The 18642-nt window shown below is 44.0% G+C and overlaps 2 protein-coding genes across 3 annotated transcripts; one reads left to right on the plus strand and one right to left on the minus strand.

The window, feature by feature from the left end:
* Nucleotides 1-822: 822 nt before the first annotated feature.
* Nucleotides 823-14469, minus strand: map6d1 (MAP6 domain containing 1). Of its 2 annotated transcripts, XM_037084860.1 has the most exons (4): nucleotides 14448-14469; nucleotides 9293-10163; nucleotides 7678-8008; nucleotides 823-1557 (listed from the first exon to the last, which is right to left on the minus strand). In XM_037084860.1, the coding sequence occupies exons 2-4, from the start codon at nucleotides 9820-9822 to the stop codon at nucleotides 1480-1482; spliced, it is 939 nt and encodes a 312-aa protein (XP_036940755.1). In that variant the 5' UTR covers nucleotides 9823-10163; nucleotides 14448-14469; the 3' UTR covers nucleotides 823-1479. The 2 variants fall into 2 exon arrangements, with proteins under 2 accessions (XP_036940755.1, XP_036940753.1); XM_037084858.1 differs by lacking the exon at nucleotides 14448-14469 and having other exon boundaries at nucleotides 9293-10821.
* LOC119011599 (multidrug and toxin extrusion protein 1-like) lies at nucleotides 12355-18277 on the plus strand. The gene is made up of 16 exons (XM_037084865.1): nucleotides 12355-12791; nucleotides 13312-13413; nucleotides 14217-14285; nucleotides 14442-14590; nucleotides 14996-15038; nucleotides 15122-15166; nucleotides 15261-15358; nucleotides 15505-15602; nucleotides 15777-15958; nucleotides 16236-16344; nucleotides 16460-16535; nucleotides 16735-16804; nucleotides 16883-17015; nucleotides 17089-17183; nucleotides 17754-17817; nucleotides 17892-18277. The coding sequence occupies exons 1-16, from the start codon at nucleotides 12603-12605 to the stop codon at nucleotides 18125-18127; spliced, it is 1758 nt and encodes a 585-aa protein (XP_036940760.1). The 5' UTR covers nucleotides 12355-12602; the 3' UTR covers nucleotides 18128-18277.
* The last annotated feature ends 365 nt before the right edge of the window (nucleotides 18278-18642 follow it).

Raw genomic sequence — 18642 nt, forward strand, 5'->3', positions numbered from 1 at the left:
GATGTCACTCAGTGGCTGAGTGGCATTGTGGGTAATGTAGGCATTGTGGTTTGAAAAGATACAAAAAAGAGAAAGCGTGGAATAAACAGTGAAATCTCTGGTTCTGCTGTCCATAATGAGTCTAACCATGTTATAGGGGGGCAACGCTGGAGCAGTAGACTGCTATTCAGAACCTGGTGCCTACATTACCCACAATGCAACTGCCACTGACTGACATCACTGGGAGGCAGTTCATCAGATTACATGCAGCTTCCTCTGGTGCCATGAAAGCCTTTACACTAGTTTTGTTTTTTCCACAGATCTGTAAACAACCTTTAATTTGTAAAACTGGTGGAATTATCCTTTAAGCCTTTGCACTAAGCTAATCTGACCACCTTGTTTTCTTTTGTGCGGTACTTAACAAAGACATGCAGAACGGCACTGGTCTCTCATCCAACACCCAAAAAGACGTGACAAGCATTTACTGGAATTAGTCAATAAAGCGTCTCCCCTCAAATTCACCTTCATTGTTTTAGTTTTATCTGTTGAGGCAGTTGTTGTTATTGTGTTTGTAATTTGAGTGTACTGATCAATGAACACTGAATATAAAAAGAAAAGGGGCAGTCAAAAGAACATAAATGTCCTGTGATTGCCAATCACACTTGTCAAATTGCTAGTCGGCTGTAATTACTCCGATTTTAAACATCTACTTTCCCATTAGCTGACCTTTGGTGTAACAGCAGATGACTGTGATTAGTCATCTATTCATCACATCCTCTAAAACACGAACACCAGCCTGAGCTGTGCGACACAGAAAGAAGAGGAGCAGCGTGACATCTGATAGAAAGTGCTAAGAACCTAATATTCTTTTATTGTAATTTCACTTACATGATATATTTGCTCTTTTTTTTCTTTTAACAATAGATTTACAAAATAATAGACCGAACAATACTGTTTTCTCAAAATAGCAAACTGACTGAATACTGAGGAAATAAATAACTTTTTTTTTTTTTTTCCAAGCAGATTTCTAGCAACACCAAAGGGGGTCGACGTCTTTAAGCATACACACTTAACGACCGCCCGCGTCATTCGTTACTGGAGCAGACTCAACGTCATGTACAACAGGAGGACGCACACACACACACACACACACACACACTCACACTCACACACACTACCACACAGAGCAGGCAGTTTCTTGTGTGCATCTATAACAAAACAACGACAACAAAAAAAAAGCTTGTCTTTAAAACTATTTCGTTACATGCATGTTCATTTCCACAGCGAACAGGGGCAGAGAGGAGGAGGAGGAGGAAGAGGAAGAGGAGGAGGAGGAGGAGGAGGAGGGATACTGACGCTGCAGCTCCACAGGCTTCACAACAATACATTCCCTTGCATAGATTCTTGTGTTTGTGGAATGGACTGGAAATCATTCCCCTGTTGATTCCTTAAAACTGAAACCGATCGAAGTGGAATGGTTGGAAAATTGGGGAGCAGCTGTCAGATGTTGAAGACCCTCGATCCGCTTTGGAAGACGGCGGACGGGTTGGGAGGGAGCTTGGTCCTCACCAGATGTTCCTGAGACACAAGAGAGAGAGAGAGAGATAAACAGGTGTAACAGCAGCCTCTTCTTAAACTGATCACACAGATGAAACCAGAGAGCCGCGGCTGCTCACACCAGACCCATGAAATGAGAGGAGACTGGCCCGGGCTGTGCCGTCAGAAAGCATCAGGTCTGCTACTTCCTGCTTAGTGCTGCTCAGTTCTGCTGATGGCAGCTGTTTTCTCAAGCGCAAGTACAGAATCCATCAGAGCTGCGGCGAATGAATAAAAAAAAAAAAAAAAAAAAAGTCGCCCGTGTTCTGTAGCAATTACTGGATCTGTCAATGAAAAATTTCAATTTAACTCGCCCAGCTGTGGCTGTTTTTATCAGACCTCTGCAGAGATTGACGGCCTGCTGAATGTGGCCGTGCGGCGCTGTGGGTGGCGGGTGGAAGGCAGTACATGTTGTTCGGCAAGTCAGAGTGGTGAGTGAGTGTGTTCACCTCCTCCCACACACACACACACACACACACACACACACACACAGGCTTTTTTGCTCTGTGTAGCAGCCAGGTCTGCCTCGCTCCTAAATTAGATTGGTGCCAAAGAAGACTGCAACCCGATGCAACACTTTAACAGATAATCCATCAGATGGTGCTCACTAAGCCCCCCGTCCGCCTCCCTTTCATTCTCCATCACACGCTGGATCTCTCTCCTCGTTTTTTTCCCCCCAACCAGCTTTTTGCCTTTTTTCCACTGCTCTTAATTCAATCGTCTCGTCTCCTCCACCCCTCCTGCCACAGTCCTGCCAGCTTGGCACAGGGCCCCCCCCTCTGTAGTCCCGGGCAGCGTGGGAAAAGGGAAGAGGTCCAAGTGAAAGGAGAGGCAAGAGAAAAGCGGGGGGAGAAAGCCTGGCTTGGATGGATGTTAGAATAAGAGGGGGGAATAAAACGAAAAACAATGGATGGAGGGATGAAAGGAGGCAGCAGCAGGAGAGGGTTTAGAAAGTGTACAGTTATTTTAGATGGCAGTTTTAAAGAAGTGGCACATTTTTATAATGAATAAAAATGTGTAAAGTCATTATTAATAGTTCTATTGAGTGTTGGACACAAATGCCAAATACAACAACTTTATATTCTGCTAATTGTAACTTGAAATAGCCACAGCCACAGCTAGTTTATGAGACAGCTGGCGACTGGAGAGCGACGTGTGAAAGGCCTCTCCACCTCGATCAGCACAACATTAAAACCACTGACGGGTGAAGAGGCTGGGTGAACAAAGCTCTGTTGGACAACATTTGGTCCTGGCATTCACGTGGATACGTCACACAAATACTCACCCAAGATCACCCACTCATGACGAAGGCACCCTGTGATGGCAGTTCCTCGCCCAGCAGGACGACACACCCTGCCACACGAAAAACCAACGGCCCGAGGAACTTGACAAAGAGACAAAGGCGTCAACATGGCCTCCAAATTCCTCAGATCTGATCGAACGTCAGTCACCAGACACCACCGGTCTCCCCCGGAGGTCCTGTTTACATGCCTCGATCAGAGCCAAGTCCAATAACGCGGCAGGGCCTCCATTGATTGGATTTGTTGCAGCATGTCCCACAGATGCTCGATCTGATTGGGATCTGGACAAGTTGGAGTCCAGGTCGACATCTTGTGCTCTTCGTCACATCCTTGGGTCATTCATGAGTGCTGGTGTATTGAAGTGACATCAACATGAATGCCAGGACCCAACAGAGCATTTGATTGTAACGAGTGGTTCTGATGTCATGGCTGATCGGTCTTTGTGGTCGTTTTGGATCTCTTTGTGGTCATTGGTGTGGTGGAACGGTCCATTTTTTTCACCAAGTGAGGAAATAACAAGTTTTACATATCAACACTTGAGGTGTGCTGACTGATTCACGATGTCAACTCTTGCTTTGAATCACATGTGAGAAACTGTTCCACCGAAAGATGCCGGGTGTCTTCTTGAATGCCTTTTTGTTGTCATCATGTCCTTGCGCTCGTTTTGCATTCTGTTGTCTTTTTTGAGTCTCCGTGTGGTCGCTTCGCTTGTCTGACTGAGTTCACAACACGAAATTATACTGTGTCACTTTACACGGAGGCTCTGATCGAGAGGCCAGTCAGTGCGCCTGTTCGTTAATGCACCGATGTCCACGTTAAGCATTACATTAAAGTAACCTTCATTTCAACCATGTTTCTTACAAGCCTACTACCCTCTGACTCTGGCAGAGGGGTCACCCCTCTGTTCCTGCCCCTCAGTATGCAGAGACAGAGGAGCACATTTTTAGGCTGCATTGTCTCTGCAGGCTCTTTGTGCTCCTCATGCAGTTTAAATCCACATCCATCCCTCTACTCTGTGTCTGATGTCGGTGCCATATTAAAACACAGCGCTGTCAAACATTGTGTTCAGAAGTTAATCAGGGTTTGCCCGTGAACTCTTAACGCACAATCCCAAAAAACTTGGGGGTGGGGGGGACTGCTGCCTCTAAGCTGACTATAAAACAACCAAGAATTTGCAACAACCCAGAGTTTCCTGCTGAGGTTTCCACTCTGCATGCTAAATGTGTTCCCCCCCCGTTCAGCGGTTTTGTCTTGCTCATCCCTGACACACTCTCCGGATTAAACAGCCCCCGTCCCTCGCAAATCTGTTTGCCTTGTGTTGTGCTTGGCAGGCCTGATTCCTAACACACACACACACACAAACACACTGTGCTGAGAGTTCAGGGCTGCACTCATTCAAGACGGACAAGCGAGACGAGCCGGGTTGCAGGTTTAACACAGGTTCATTCTCTCGTCTGACGGCTCGCGACAACCTCTCACTGGGATGGTTTCAGTCAGGTTTGCGAGTTCAGTGGGTTCGAGAAAACAACGTCGCTCTCTCTCTCTCTCTCTCTCTCTCTCTCTCTCTCTCTCTCTCTCTCCCTCTTTCTCTCTCGGTTGATCTAATCAGTCAATTGTCTGCTGCGTGTCATACAATTAGAGCCATCGTTTATCTGTTGAGATGGATTTGATGCGTTAAAGGTGGTGGAGGAGGGGGAGCACACACTCTGACAGATTGATTTGAGCATTAATGACAATTTCACGGCCACCCGACTCCTTTATCATCAGGAGCGGATTGATTTTGGATTTCAACAGCTTAAAATGTGACTCAGCCACTGAATCTTTTTAATGAAAAGATACGATCGGATCCTGGGACGCGTCGTCTGCTGGTGATAACGCACTCTGGTGCGTTTTACCGAGTGGCATCGCAAACCGAGAATGCCCTCGGAGAGAGAAAATACCAGCGGAGGGCCCCTGACCCAGCGTAATGCAGGCTGGAGTGGGATGTGTAATTCTTGGTCGGACACCTCTGCAGGGGGCTGGTGAGTCAATAAATGAGTTGGCAGAGAGTGGGACGGCGGTGACTGGGGTGGATTATCTAAGATCAACTCGATTTGGCTGCCGGGCTGGTTTGTGTCGCACTGGCAGATAGATGGTATAGCTGAAAAAAAGCCAACTCTTATGTGTGTGTGTTATATGTGACTGCAGTTCTTGGTCCCTGCCCCCGAAAACACACTGCCGGCAGCACATCCCTCCTTAATGTGCCGTGAACTCTCACTCCAACTGGGCCAGCGTTATTAATAGAGCCCGCGTCCTGCCATTGACATCTCTCACTCCGACCTCCATCAGCATCGCCCAGGAGTCTGAGGGACACGGCTGCCTAACAAGAGCAGTCATTATTCTGAGAATTATGCAAATAACCAGAAGGTTATTATTTTTTTCCTCTCATGCATTAATCACTTTATACTCAAACGTCTGAAGTTGTGCGACTGAGGGAAGACACGCGTGTGTCACCAAAATGTGTCACCAAAGTAAAAAGCAGAAAAAAAAAAAAAGTTGAAACGTTTTACATTTGAACGACTCTCCAAAGGTAGACTCAGAGGCAGGCGGCAATAATGACAGCTGAAATCCAAAATGCAAACATACAAAAGGCAGGCAAAGAAAAGTCCAAGGAGAGCACACGAGAGAAATACAAAGATGAAGACAAACCAGAGGCCGCGGAGAACAAAACGGGAACATGGAGGACAAAAACTAGATGAACCAACAAAGGGCAAAGAAAAAAACAGACAAAGACAGAAAATGAAAAGTAAAACATGACACATCAACACACTGAACTAAAACCGAGGACTGTGAGACTGCAAGTTTCCATTTCAACTTCTCTCAACTAAGAGTAGTCAAATTTTAAACAACTGATTCTAAAAATACTTCAGTTTAATCCACTAAAGCAGAAACACAACCATCCCCATCCTCCTAAAACCCCTGAACACAGAGGTCATCCGTTTCCACAATGGCATCCACGACCCTGCAAACACGTTATCACACATTTCCCAGCCGTCTCAAACACCTTCCAGTGTGACATTTACTGGGGCAGCAGACACACAAAACCAGCCCCGGCTCTCTGCTGCCAGATGGCACCGAGGGCTGTGGGCGGGGAGGAGGGATGGCACTAAACCTCCGGAGATTCCCAAAAAACTCTCTCACTTGCTGTCACGCAACAGCTGACCTGAGCAACAAGCACCCAGGGAAAGGGGAAAAGCAGGGGCGTGTCCCCTCACCCAGTTTATCCTGCCATAATCTGGAGCGACCTGACTCTGAATTTGTCGCAGCTTTCCTGAGCAAATCCTCTCGCCTTGTTTCGGAGTTAGTTCTGCTTCGACCAGACTGTAAAATCTGGTTCTTTGTGTGCCCGTCTCTCCGTCTCATTATGTCTGGGAGCAGAGGGGAATCTGGGACAAAATGTAAAATAATGTGATGTTTTTTTTAGTTGTTGTTTGCAACACTGCTCGAGCCGGAATAAATGAATAGTCACACGATTTAATATTAAGTATGTCAATATTATAAGTAGTGTTTCCCTGTAGTTCCCTGTAACTTTTGACCCTATTTTCATTTTATTTTAGTTTTTGGTTTATTAAAGAGTAAATGTCCCTTTAGGTTTGTGTTGTTTCTTTAATACCGCAAAGACAACTTGTTTGAGTGTTTGTCCACTGAGTTATTCATGTGACAGTGAAGCAAATGACTTAAGAACAAGAGCCTGAAAATTGAGATTAAAAACCAAAAATAAAGTATCAGTGTCACCATTTCATTGGCTGTAATTTCCAGCACTTTAAGGAAACATATTACGCTCATTTTCAGGATTATAATTGTATTTTGGGTTACTACTAGAATTTACAAGCCTTATTTAGTTCCTGTCTCTTTAAGGCTCCTCCCTCCTGAAGATCCAGTCTGCTCCGATTGGTCAGCTCACACACGCCTGAGCCAGCACCGTTAACAGCAACAGAACAGCTGTGCTAAATCAATTCATCTGTGTCAGACTAGCCGCTGGGCATAAATTATTCCAATGTGTGATGTGGTGATGTAGCGTGATGTCACAAAGTCACTGAATTAAAGGCGGGACTACTGACGAGGCGTTTGGGAGCAGTGTTTTCTGTGGGAGAGAGGAGCTTCTGTTGGTGTGGACGTGGACATTTTAACTTTACATGCACAAAGATCTGTATAAAACCCTAATACATAATTGGAAATAATATTTCTTGTGTATGCAAATGTAAAAAAGGTGATGTTAAGATCAGTTACCTTGAATCAATGAAATATATAAGTCTAACTTATATGGCAAAGTTGATGTCTAAGATTTTATGGTTGGAATGTGAAGTATGTCTGAACAAGCACTGTTTTCATATTGGGTAGGAATAATTTCCTCTTCCAGTGCAGCTGCGGTCAGAGATTATTTTCAAAATGACACCAACATATTCGCCAGCATGTTTTATTATCTGCCCAAATTGGAGCACAGTTGGAAGAATCACCCATTTTTTTCGTTCTCATCAAGCACCAGCTCTATTCAGGTCAAAGTAATGAGCGTAGCACCAGCAGAGTGTTACCTAACGCAGTACATGGCCTGTTTTAAACAGCTGGGTCACTTTGAGCTGCTTAGGGACAGAATGCTGTATCACTTTTCTGAGACGGCCCAACAGCAGCGGGCCACCGGGGAGATGAGTGAAGATGACTTTCAGGAGGAGCGTGCTGCAGTTTAAACCTGCTGCTCCTCCGATGACCTTGTTGAACTCACTGCTGGTTGGGTTATGTTACGTGGCGACACAACGTTGCTTACCTCTCCCTTGGTCGTTCCACTGAGATCGGCCCTCTCGGGCGGGACGCCCTGCTGGAGGCCGGGGGGGCTCGGCGTGCTGCCGGCCTGCAGGGTGGGGGTGGGGACGGGCTGGGGGACGGCAGCGGGTTGTATGTAGGTGCTGGCAGACGGGATGATGTGCTCCCCCTGATTTGGCCCTATGGACCTCTGGGCGTCCCCGCTGTAGGCGGCCTGGTAGCTGGTCTCACGCGGGACTTGGGTGGCCTCCGTCCCAGGGCTGGAGTACTGAGCCGGAGGGTTTCTCCTCGCACTTTTGGCCGGTCTCGCCCCCGTCCACGGCCTGTACTCGTGCCTGCAGGAAGACAGATGCATCAGTAGGCTGACAGGCGCTCTGTGGATTAGATTCAGTGGGCTGGAGGTTTTGTATCAGACGTGTTTCTGATGTGATGCCTTGGGTGCAGTGTGTGGATGGTGGATAATAATGGTGTTGACTGCATCTATGATTACAGCATCAGCAACGACTGAACTGAAGGGACATTGAGCCTGTGGAGACGTCTTCTGTGGTGCTGGCAGAGAAAATAACCCTGATGATGTCAGAGGGGTCATCTGAAGACACTTCTGAGAGAGTAGAGTTCAAAAGATAGAAGATACTTCTAAGTTGCATTACTTGAAGTGTGTTGGAGCTTGAGTGGGAAATGTAAAATTATGTAACTTGAACTCTGAACTTACCAGACTGTTCTACTTGCTTTTACACACTCAGTCATTCTATCAACATTACTGATGATTATTTATCCAAAAACTCAGTGTGTTAATATTTTGTGAAAGTACCAGTTGTCATCCCCTAAACTAATGTCACAATATCAAGGTGCTCGGTCAAAAACATGGTGATATTTGAGTTCATGGCCCAGTCCCAGCGCTTATGAAGTACTTTAGAGTTGAGTTCAAAATATTGGGATCCATATTGTGCCTCACGATATCATTGTGAGAAGGGATGTGAAGATACAAAACACTCTTGATTTACCACATGATTTATGATTGCTTATTTAAAATTCCCATCTGTGATGCAATAAAAATCTGTTTCCTGATATCTGAGCCTCTATATTGATCCTTATTTACACACACAACTCCAAATCACTACAGCAGCCCTTTAAATACTAAATATGAACACTACCTGGAGGTATGGACCACACAGAGGATCAAATCTGATTAAAAGTTACACTTCTTTTTTTATTTTTCTCTCATTTTCATGTAACCCTGCGCGGGTTTAACTTCTCCAGGCCTCTGAAATCGATTCAGATCAATCAGTCTGACATGGGATGATCACCCTTTGGTGGCTCTCATATCAAATCTCATCATCTGAGAGAGAGAAAAGGGGGATGGTAAGGTAAAGATTTCTTGTCTTTGGAGGCTCCACAAGCCAAAAAAGGACAACTGCACACACATGCACACACACACACACACAGACCTAAAACACTCTCACACACACTTTGATGAAACCCATCTCCATGCAGGCTCTCTGTGTCTGGAAGTCAGTGAACTATGAATAAAAAGCGTGTGATGAGATGTGATCAGGCTTCAGCATCAGCACCAGCTCTCTGTGGTCTGGAGAACACCAGCCACAGAGAACGACATGTACCTGTAGGAGCTGGTTTTCCTCTCCTCCATCCCCTGCTGCTCCCCCCACCTCTGCCCCCTGCCCCGCTCCTCTCTCTCCCCGGGGTGGTGACTGTTCACCGGGCTGTCCGACACACTGTCCGCCCTGCTGCCCCCGTTACTAATCCAAGGGAAGTTCTCCTTCCTGGGAATGGGCCAGGGTTTGAAATCCTGCTTGTACTGGGTGACGCTGGGGAAAGGCACCCCGGGCGGGTGGTAGTCCTCCCGGGGCTTGTAACTGGGCTCCTTCCGCGCCCTGAAGGACCCTCCGCGGGTCGCCGGGCCATCCGCGGGCGCATGAGGGGAGCCGGAGGCGGCGCGCTGCTCCGGGATGGAGTAGTGGTTCCCGGGCGCGCGCTCCGACGCAGAGACCTGTTTGGTGACGGACCGCACCTCATGCTCGGCGATGTCCGAGTAGTTCTGGATGGTGAGCGGGACGGAGAGGTCCGATTTGTCGAACTGGTTCCAGAAGCGAGCCAGGCAGCACACTCTGCTGATGCACGGCCAAGCCATCCCCTCCTCTCCGGAAAACTGTTTGACTTGTGGATGAGGAGGAGGAGGAGGAGGAGAAAAGAAGAAAAGAAATGAAAGAAAGAATAAAGAAAGAAAGAGAAAAAGAAGAAGCTGAGGATGGAAGAGGTTACATTCAGACACACCGCCGCCCTCCCTCCGCGTCCGATTGCGGGAAGCTGAGGAAACACAGTGTCCAAGAGTCCATGTCAGCAGCGGAGATGAGCCGGTCTGTCGGGGACCGTCATTGAATATTCCTCTCACGTGGTCTGTGGTAGTGCCTCCACTATGCAGAGGAATCTGTGGCAAATTATTCTCCGCATCTCCAGCCGGATCCCCAGAGTCTGCAGCGATCTCATCGGAATCAAGGAAAAAAAAAAACAGAGAGAGAGAGAGAGGGAGAGAGAAAATCAGAAGAAATGTTATGTTCTCTCCTCTCCACCCTTCAGAGCTTCACCCAGAGAGTGTTTAAAGGCTTCTCCACCGGGCACCACCACTGATATCACTGCTGCTTAAACTGTTGCCACTATGCTGAGTGAGGGGGGTTACATAATTATGATGCAGCTCATACAGTAGATGTAGGTTCATCGTGTAGCAGGGCCATATGTTGCACCCACAGAAGACATTTTGACGTGACACAGTGGGAAAAAGTACAAATAATAGGGGGGCATCGATTATAGGACGATTATCAGGACGATATTCTGTATTTTCGTATGGTATTTTCATACCGGTATCTTTGGTTTGTTTTTTTTTAAATGTGAAATTGCTGTTAATTAAACTACAACTGCCCACAACGACATCTGATTGCTAACACTTCACCATTAATAGCCTATAAACAGTGAATAATCTGAATCTGGAAAGTAATGAGTAACTAAAAGCATCAAATAAATGCTGAAAGTTGCACTTAAGAGCAGCATTTGAGTTAATTACACTTATAGTTCATGCACTAGTTCTTCTAAATTTTCACACAGTTTAATTTATGCTGCATGAATGTCGATCCCAAATATCAGTTATCAGTCTTCTCTTTCTCTTTCTAATAATCGGTATCAGCCCCCAAAAAGTCGTTATTGATTCATTTTCATGGCTGAATAAAGTGAATAAACTAACCGATTTAAAAAAAAAAAAAAAAGATTCATACTGTTTTACTTTGTTTATATGTGGCGGACCCTGCCACCTTTTATAGCTTCAGTCAGTGTGACCATATTTTCCTTTAAGATCAGTTTGTACATTCAGTTAGGGAAAAGATAAACATTGCTGAGTTGGTATTATGACCTCATTAATATTCTAAATATTGCAGTTTATTCTCCAGAACTACATAGTGGCCCTTTAAAGGGACAGTTCACCCAAAAATCAAAAACACATATTTTCCCTCTTACCTGTAGGGCTGGTTATCCATCCAGTTTGAGTTGTTTGGAGGAACCATTGGTCAGTTTTTGGAATAAATCAAAACAATACTTACTTTTTAGTGCTGAAGCAGGAAGTGATGTCACTTTCTTGTCACTTCAGGACCCTTAGATTTGACACCAGAGAGTTTGCAGGTTAAAGTCACTCGACATATGTATTTTGACATTAATTTAAAAGGCGTGGACGACTGACCTGTTTTTGCCGTTTAGGTACGAGGACTTAATCCCCCCCTCGGCTCCAAGTAAATTATCTGTTGACTAACAGATACTCTGGCTTAGCCCAGTTACCACTTCTGGAAACACTGTGTGTCGGCTCCAGGATTTATCAGCAGCAACCAGACGAATAAGAAGGCTAAATAAAAAGTAATTTAAAAAAAAACAACAACAACATAAAGATAGGAGGAAAAGAACCAAATCATCCCTTACATAATGCCTATAGACTGCCTTCCAAGGGCCAGAAATGGATGAAGAGACTCTGAAGTGGTCCCTGGTTCTGCTGAGATAACCGATTATTTGTCCATAAGGGTGGATTGGCTACAGGAGCAGACAAGAAAAAAGCTCCTCCTGGGCTGAGTTTATGTCGAGAATTATAGTTGATTACAGTTCAGCCACTGTGAAATGGAGGAATATGCATTAAGTTGACACAATGCCACTTGATGCACGAAGGCTTCAGAGCTGTTCACAGCGAGGAGGGCGAGATCAGCCCCTCACAGAGAGGCAGAATAAGAACCAGTTAGGTGGGTTTGACACAGAAAAAAGCAACTGTGGTCGATGAAGATGAACGGGCACTCGCAGCACATAAATCATCCCGGTTTTACTTTAAAGTTCAGGCTCTCTCTGCTCTCGTTCACACCACTGTACTCTCAGTGATAGATGGCAGTGGTTTTTTTGGGGGTGTGATTGCCAACATGAGCCAGAAACAATCGCCACAGGCCACTTTTCAGTGACGGATAATGAAATAGGACCAATAATGAACATTTCCCAGGAAGTAAAATCTTCAGCAAAGAGCAGTGTGATACTACCATCTGCAGGAGGGGGAAGGACATTACTCTGCAGAACTGAACTGCTGCTTTTCTATTTCTTTTTCCTCGTGCATCATGTCCAAAAAGCCAGAAAAGGTAGAAGTATTCAGATGTTTTACTCAACTTAAACTACAAAACCCAACTACAAATATTACTTATAAGTAAAAGTCCTGCATTCGGAGCCTTGCTCATCTGGCAGCACAGAAGACTAAACGAGTCTTTATTGTAAGAGACGGAGGAGGAGAGCAAAACCGGCCGTCCCACCTGAGAGGTTGGTCCAGTTCTCAATCAGAAGACTCAGTCCAGGGGAGCTGAGTGGCAAAAGAGATTTCACCTGCCCCTGTGTTCAATCTTAAATATGGAAGATTTCGGGCTGAAGGTTTTAAAAAGAAAGGGAATTAAAGGCGAGCATGAAGCAGACCTTGTGCCGTGTCACAGAGTCACTCTCATTACGTTCTGTACAAAGTGTCTGAAGAGCATCAAGGACTGGCTCCCTGTGGACCACAAGAATGAAACGACTGAGCTTTTCAAACTAGCAGGACCCGTGGTGAGTATAGGATCTGACACCCCACATACAAATTCAACACTTTGTATCCTGTGTTTCTTGTTCTCTTATGAAGTATAAGCACCAAAGCCTTTTTATTATTGGAAAACATAAAAAAAAAACCCAAACATCCACCCATTAACTTTTTTCTGGTTGTGGCCCTTGTCCTCTGTAGAATAAGGATCATTTTCTCCCTTTTGTTTTTGTTTGTTTGGTTTCCCTTCCATACTGGCAAAATAGTTACAATACATACATTCAGGGTCAGGCATCAGAATTTGATTTTGGATCCTGGACTGCCCGTCAGAATACTAAAAAAAAACATTTGGATAACTTTGTGCTGTAAACTGGAACTTTCTGAACATTGCCTGAACAATTCTAGGTAAGCAATAGATTAAGTATTGCTCAAGGGTTAGTGGTGATTTATCCTCAATTAAGAAAATGGCTTTTACACTCACCTAATCTTTACCTGGTTTAAAATTTACCTAATTTACTTACCTAATATTTTATTGTTCTTGTGTTTCAGTTCATTTCACAGTTGATGATCTTCCTCATAAATTTCGTCAGCACGGTGTTCTGTGGTCACCTGGGAGAAACTGAGCTCGCGGGTGTGGCGTTAGCAATATCGGTGAGAAACACACAACTTTACAACTGTCTGCAGTCACTCTGTGCTAAAAACCAGAGCTCATGCACCGACAGTATCTGTGTTTTGTGAGTCAACTTAAGTACTAAGATCTGTTGTAAGTAAACAAAGTAATACCACAATTTGAAATTACGTCATTACAAGTAAAATTTCTGCTTTAAAAAAAAAAAAAAAAAAAAAAAGCACCAAACTATTACTAGTTTTGGGGAAGAAATAACTGAATAAACAAACTGATCTTAAAGGGCAACACAGTTTCATACTCTTTGTTTATATGTGGCGGACCCTGCCACCTTTCTAGCTTCAGACTGTCTTCTGGGAACTTTATTTTCCTCTGAGAACAGCTAGTTTATTTTTATTTATTTTTTTTGTATATTATTATCTTATTTAGTTTACTCGGTTATGGAAAAAAATATTTCTAAGTTTGTATTGCCTCATTGATATTGTAAATATTACAATTCTGAGATTGGATTTCTTGCTAAAAGAGGCTCTGTCATTGTCACATCAGTAAATATTAATAATAAAGTTATTTTATATTATTATTATAATTGATGCAGTAAACATGTACTCTGTCTGTTGTGGATGTAGCCGGCTGTGAAATATCTACTTTTACACAGTTTTCATACTGTTGTAATACAGTTTAATTTACTGTATAACAATGCATTGTCCTTTGTAATCTTCTATCTAATACTGTAAATGTAGGAGAATGAAGTAGCAAGCAATTAAAATGTGTTGATGTTGATGTTGTTTTTATTATTTTGTGCATGTGTGTGTGTGTGTTTTGGACGCAGATCATCAATGTGACTGGCATCTCAGTGGGCGCTGGTTTGGCATCGGCCTGTGATACACTCATATCTCAGGTACAATCAGTCAAGAGCTCATTTTGTCCATCCAAAGGAAAAAAAAGTCCAACCCGTCACTGTTCTGCGTCTCCTTCTGTGGATTGTGTTTCAGTATTCTCTTTCAGTTTGATACGTGTGCACCTGTGTCTGATCTGTGTTTTTGTTTCCGTGTAGACTTACGGGAGCGGAAACCTAAATCGTGTGGGAGTCATTCTCCAGAGGGGTGTTTTGATTCTGCTCCTGGCCTGCCTCCCCTGCTGGGCTGTCCTCATCAACACAGAGCCCATCCTACTCGCCGTCAGACAGAATCCAGAGGTGTCACGGTCAGCGCTCAGCCACTAATGTCACTAATACACAACAGTGTTTTAACATCACTGTATAGCTGGATTAAAGAGGGTTTTACTGCGTATGAATCTAACTTCTAATTTGTCAGAGGAGGAATGTCATTATTTTTTTTTTTTAAGTTACATAGTCTCGCTTTAAGACCATTATCACTTCATTGCAACACTGTGAACTTGAGGTTGCCCAAGGGTTTGGGGCACAGCAGTTGCCTGATTTGCCCAGGTGGCAGTCAAGTCTTGCGTGAAGACGACCAGCAATAAGTTATTTATGCTTAAACAAGTGTATAATCTTCACTTGTTCATATACTGTCATTCACGTGTGCATATTTGAGTCATTTGTTTCAGTGTTACATATAATTTAGACGTCTCTGTGTTTGCTGTACGCAGAGTCTCCCAGCTGTATGTGAATATCTTCATGCCTGCTCTGCCAGTGAGTTCATTTATTCCCAATTATTTTCCTATTTGTTTGCATTTGGAAGTTTGACTCACTCCTCTCCACTGTCCTGTCTGCAGGCTGCTTTCATGTTCCAGCTGCAGGGACGCTACCTACAGAACCAGGTACAGTGCACATCTACAGAAACACAACGACAGCCGGAGAGCTGCTGTTAGAGTCCAAACTGAGTCCATGTTTGTTTGTTTTTTTAATTTGCAGGGTATTATCTGGCCTCAGGTGATCGCTGGATTCTTTGGAAATGTTCTTAATGCAGTCAGCAACTGCGTCCTCCTCTACGTGCTGGATATGGGTGTTGTGTAAGTGTACCAACAGATAGAAATAGAGGTAGCTTGTAACATTATGTGTACACATTCTTCTCAAGATTCCCTTTTATATATTACACATCAGCCCTTCATTTATGGTGAATTCGGTGAAAGTTCATCTGCTTTTTGTAACTCTACAGTGGATCTGCAGCTGCGAATGCTGTCTCACAGTTATCGCTGGCACTGCTCTTGTACTTCTTCATTCGTTCGATGGGGTTACACAAGGAGACGTGGTCTGGTCAGTTTTCTCTTTTCAACATTTCAGCATATGATTTTTAATTTATTTTTCTAATATCACACAAAGGAAAGGGTGGCAGTCATAGTAGGAGCTCTTCGCTGTAGAGTTCAGGGTTCGTCACAGTGCAGAATTAGTTCAAAACTGTTCCCTAACTTGTAAAACTCTGCCCTCTAGGTTGGTCTCTGGACTGCCTGCAGGAATGGGGCCTGTTCATCCAGGTGGCCGTCCCCAGCATGCTGATGATCTGTTTGGAGTGGTGGACGTTTGAGATCGGGGGATTCTTGGCCGGTGTGATCAGTGATGTTGAGCTGGCAGCTCAGTCAGTTGTTCATCAGGTGGTCACCATTGCGTTCATGGTAATTTTGTTTTTTGGATGCAAATAGAACTGCAGACTGTTTCTGCAATTATTCTGAGCTCAGAGGTGTTCGTTCCTGCATGAACTACATGAACATCCCACAACGCTAATTTGTCCTTCATTTCTAAACATTATTAGAGGATTTTGATTGTTGCTAAGCATCTACAGCCAACAATGAGCACAATAACAGGTTTTCAGGTCATTATTTTTTGTATTTTCTTCCCCCACCCTTCATAGTTCCCTTTTAAACAGTGACACGTTGTATTTTATCTCCACAGTTCCCAATGGGATTCGGTCTCGCTGCCTGTGTCCGGGTTGGGAATGCCCTTGGTGCTGGGAACACTGAACAGGCCACTGCAGCCAGCAAGGTCGCCATCATCTGTGCATGTAAGAACAACCGCAGGCTGCCTTCTATAAAGTATTATAGAGTCACTGGGTGTTTCTTATTTGACAGATATACATTCAAACTTTGGCACCTTTGTTTTTCCTGTATTCAATCCAGTTGCAGTCTCGTGCTTTGTTGGAATTATACTCGGATCATCAAAGGATGTGATTGGTTACATCTTCACGACAGAGACGTGAGTATGACTGTGATGACTACTGAGGTGTATTTCTTTATTCTTCAAATTATTTCTCCAAGTCTCAGATCGAATTGTCAAATTGCGCTCCATCCAGGAGCCCAAAGCGACGAGTGTGAAGGCATCTGAACATTATAAAAGGACAAAAACATTTTAAGCATTTATGCTCCTCGTGTAAATCTTTCTTAACATCTTTCAGAGACGTTGTTCAGCGGGTTGCTGACGCCGTGATCATAATTGGATTCTTCCACCCTGCAGATGCCATGGCGGTAAGGGACCAGTTTGAAGAAATTGATATCATGTCAGGGCCGAGCACAGAGCCTGATAGCTGTGTTTGATGTGTGCAGGCTGTGACAGGCAGCATTTTACGAGGAGTTGGGAAGCAGAGGATCGGGGCCGTCTGTAACTTGGTGGGATATTACTGCATCGGCATTCCCATCGGACTGTCCCTGATGTTTGCTGCCAAAATGGGCATCGTAGGTGAGGACGCCGCACTGTAACTCTGAAGTCTTCGTGTGAAACAAGTCTGACTGATTTGTCTTCTTTGTGACAGGGCTGTGGCTGGGCCTTCTCATTTGTGTCACTTTACAGTCCACATTCTTCATCATCGTCTTGTGGAAGCTGAATTGGAGAAAGGCAGCTGAAGAGGTGAGAGAACACAGCTTGAAATGTGAAAAAAAATTACACATAATAATAAGATAAGAGGTGTTTTACCACCTTGAACTGAGAGTACAACACAGAGAACAGTTTAGATGTTTAGATTTTCCTTAATCTGAGACTCAAATATAGCTGGATAATGCATCACTGAGGTGACAAAATAGGTCAGTACCAAGTAGAAATAAAGTTTATCGGAGCAAAACTCAATTTGTATGGTTTACCAAAATATTTCAAGACAATATCTTAACTTTTACTCAAGAGTAACTTCTGGGTACTTTTTACTGCACTGATTCTTAACAATAGGAGGGGGAGAAACTATGCAGTTTTAAATATGTATCTCTTTTTAAATCAAGGGTGGAAGTAACAGCAAAGAGTACCACTGAACACACACACACTCCCTGGTATTTTCTGCCCTCTACAGTCACAAGTAGGAAATGACACTACATTTTTAAATAGATTATAATTCTGTGACTGCAATTAAAAAAACAACAGCTGTTATATGTGGACTGTTATTGTGTTTGATGTTCATCTACAACAGCTTTTGTAACTGTTTATGTGCAGGCCATGGTGAGAGCAGGAGTCAAGGTCACAGAGAAGAAAGAAGCGCCGTCACTGCACAAGAAGGGTAAATAAACTCTTCACTTTCTCTTTTCACATGTCCTCCTGTGCACAGAACTGATTCCTCTCTCTGATTTGAAGGTCAGAGTGAGACCCAGGTCCACATCATTTCATCCAACATCCTGAGCAGTGAGGGGTGGGACTCAGACCTGCAGATGATCCGATCAGGCCGTGACGAGACAGCTGAAGCTGCAGGTCCACGGCCTCTGTCGGTCAGGCAGCTGCTGCTACGTCGAGGCCTGACTGCGCTGCTCATGGTGCTCATCCTGGCAGCTGGGATACTCAGCAGCAAAATGCTTCTCAGACTGCTCAAATGATCCATAAATATCACACTGACTGCTGCCTGGTGTCTCATCTTGAGACAGAGCAGAGGAATATGTTGAAAACAGACAGAATCAAACGCTAATTTAGGATGTTTTATATTATTATTTTTCCTTTTCATGTTCCTCAAAGTGAAAAAGTTTAAATTTGATTTGTTGGCAACATAAACAAAACAACAAGGTTGATGATTTTCTTTTAGAGTATGTTTCACAATTAAAGGAAAAGTTCACCCAAGATTTTGACTGTTTTGGCTGCATGATCACTGATAACTTAAACAAAATAAACAAATTATGCTGTAAACAAAGAAAAAAACACATTTAGTGTAAAAACTTTAGCTGACAATAACATGTAATAGAAGGTTTTATGACAACAACAACGACAACAACAACAACAACATTACATTATTTAGGCCACTTAAATTGTGAAAGTAAATTTCTCCTGTGATTTGTCTGCATTTCCTCATGATGCGTTCCCGAAACATCGGAACTCTAACAATCAAGACAACTTACCA

This window comes from Acanthopagrus latus, chromosome 21, assembly GCF_904848185.1.
Source record: "Acanthopagrus latus isolate v.2019 chromosome 21, fAcaLat1.1, whole genome shotgun sequence".
Lineage (NCBI taxonomy): Eukaryota > Metazoa > Chordata > Actinopteri > Spariformes > Sparidae > Acanthopagrus > Acanthopagrus latus.

Bases quoted from the DNA above. Each gene is read 5' to 3' on its own strand.
- map6d1 (XM_037084860.1), bottom strand. From the start codon at position 9,822: ATGGCTTGGCCGTGCATCAGCAGAGTGTGCTGCCTGGCTCGCTTCTGG. The intron at 8,009-9,292 runs GTACATGTCGTT...GTCTTCCTGCAG, and splicing joins AGGAAAACCAGCTCCTACAG to GCACGAGTACAGGCCGTGGA. The intron at 1,558-7,677 runs GTAAGCAACGTT...CTTGTGTCTCAG, and splicing joins GTGGAACGACCAAGGGAGAG to GAACATCTGGTGAGGACCAA.
- LOC119011599 (XM_037084865.1), top strand. From the start codon at position 12,603: ATGGAAGATTTCGGGCTGAAGGTTTTAAAAAGAAAGGGAATTAAAGGC. The intron at 15,359-15,504 runs GTAAGTGTACCA...GTAACTCTACAG, and splicing joins GTGCTGGATATGGGTGTTGT to TGGATCTGCAGCTGCGAATG. The intron at 15,603-15,776 runs GTCAGTTTTCTC...TCTGCCCTCTAG, and splicing joins ACACAAGGAGACGTGGTCTG to GTTGGTCTCTGGACTGCCTG.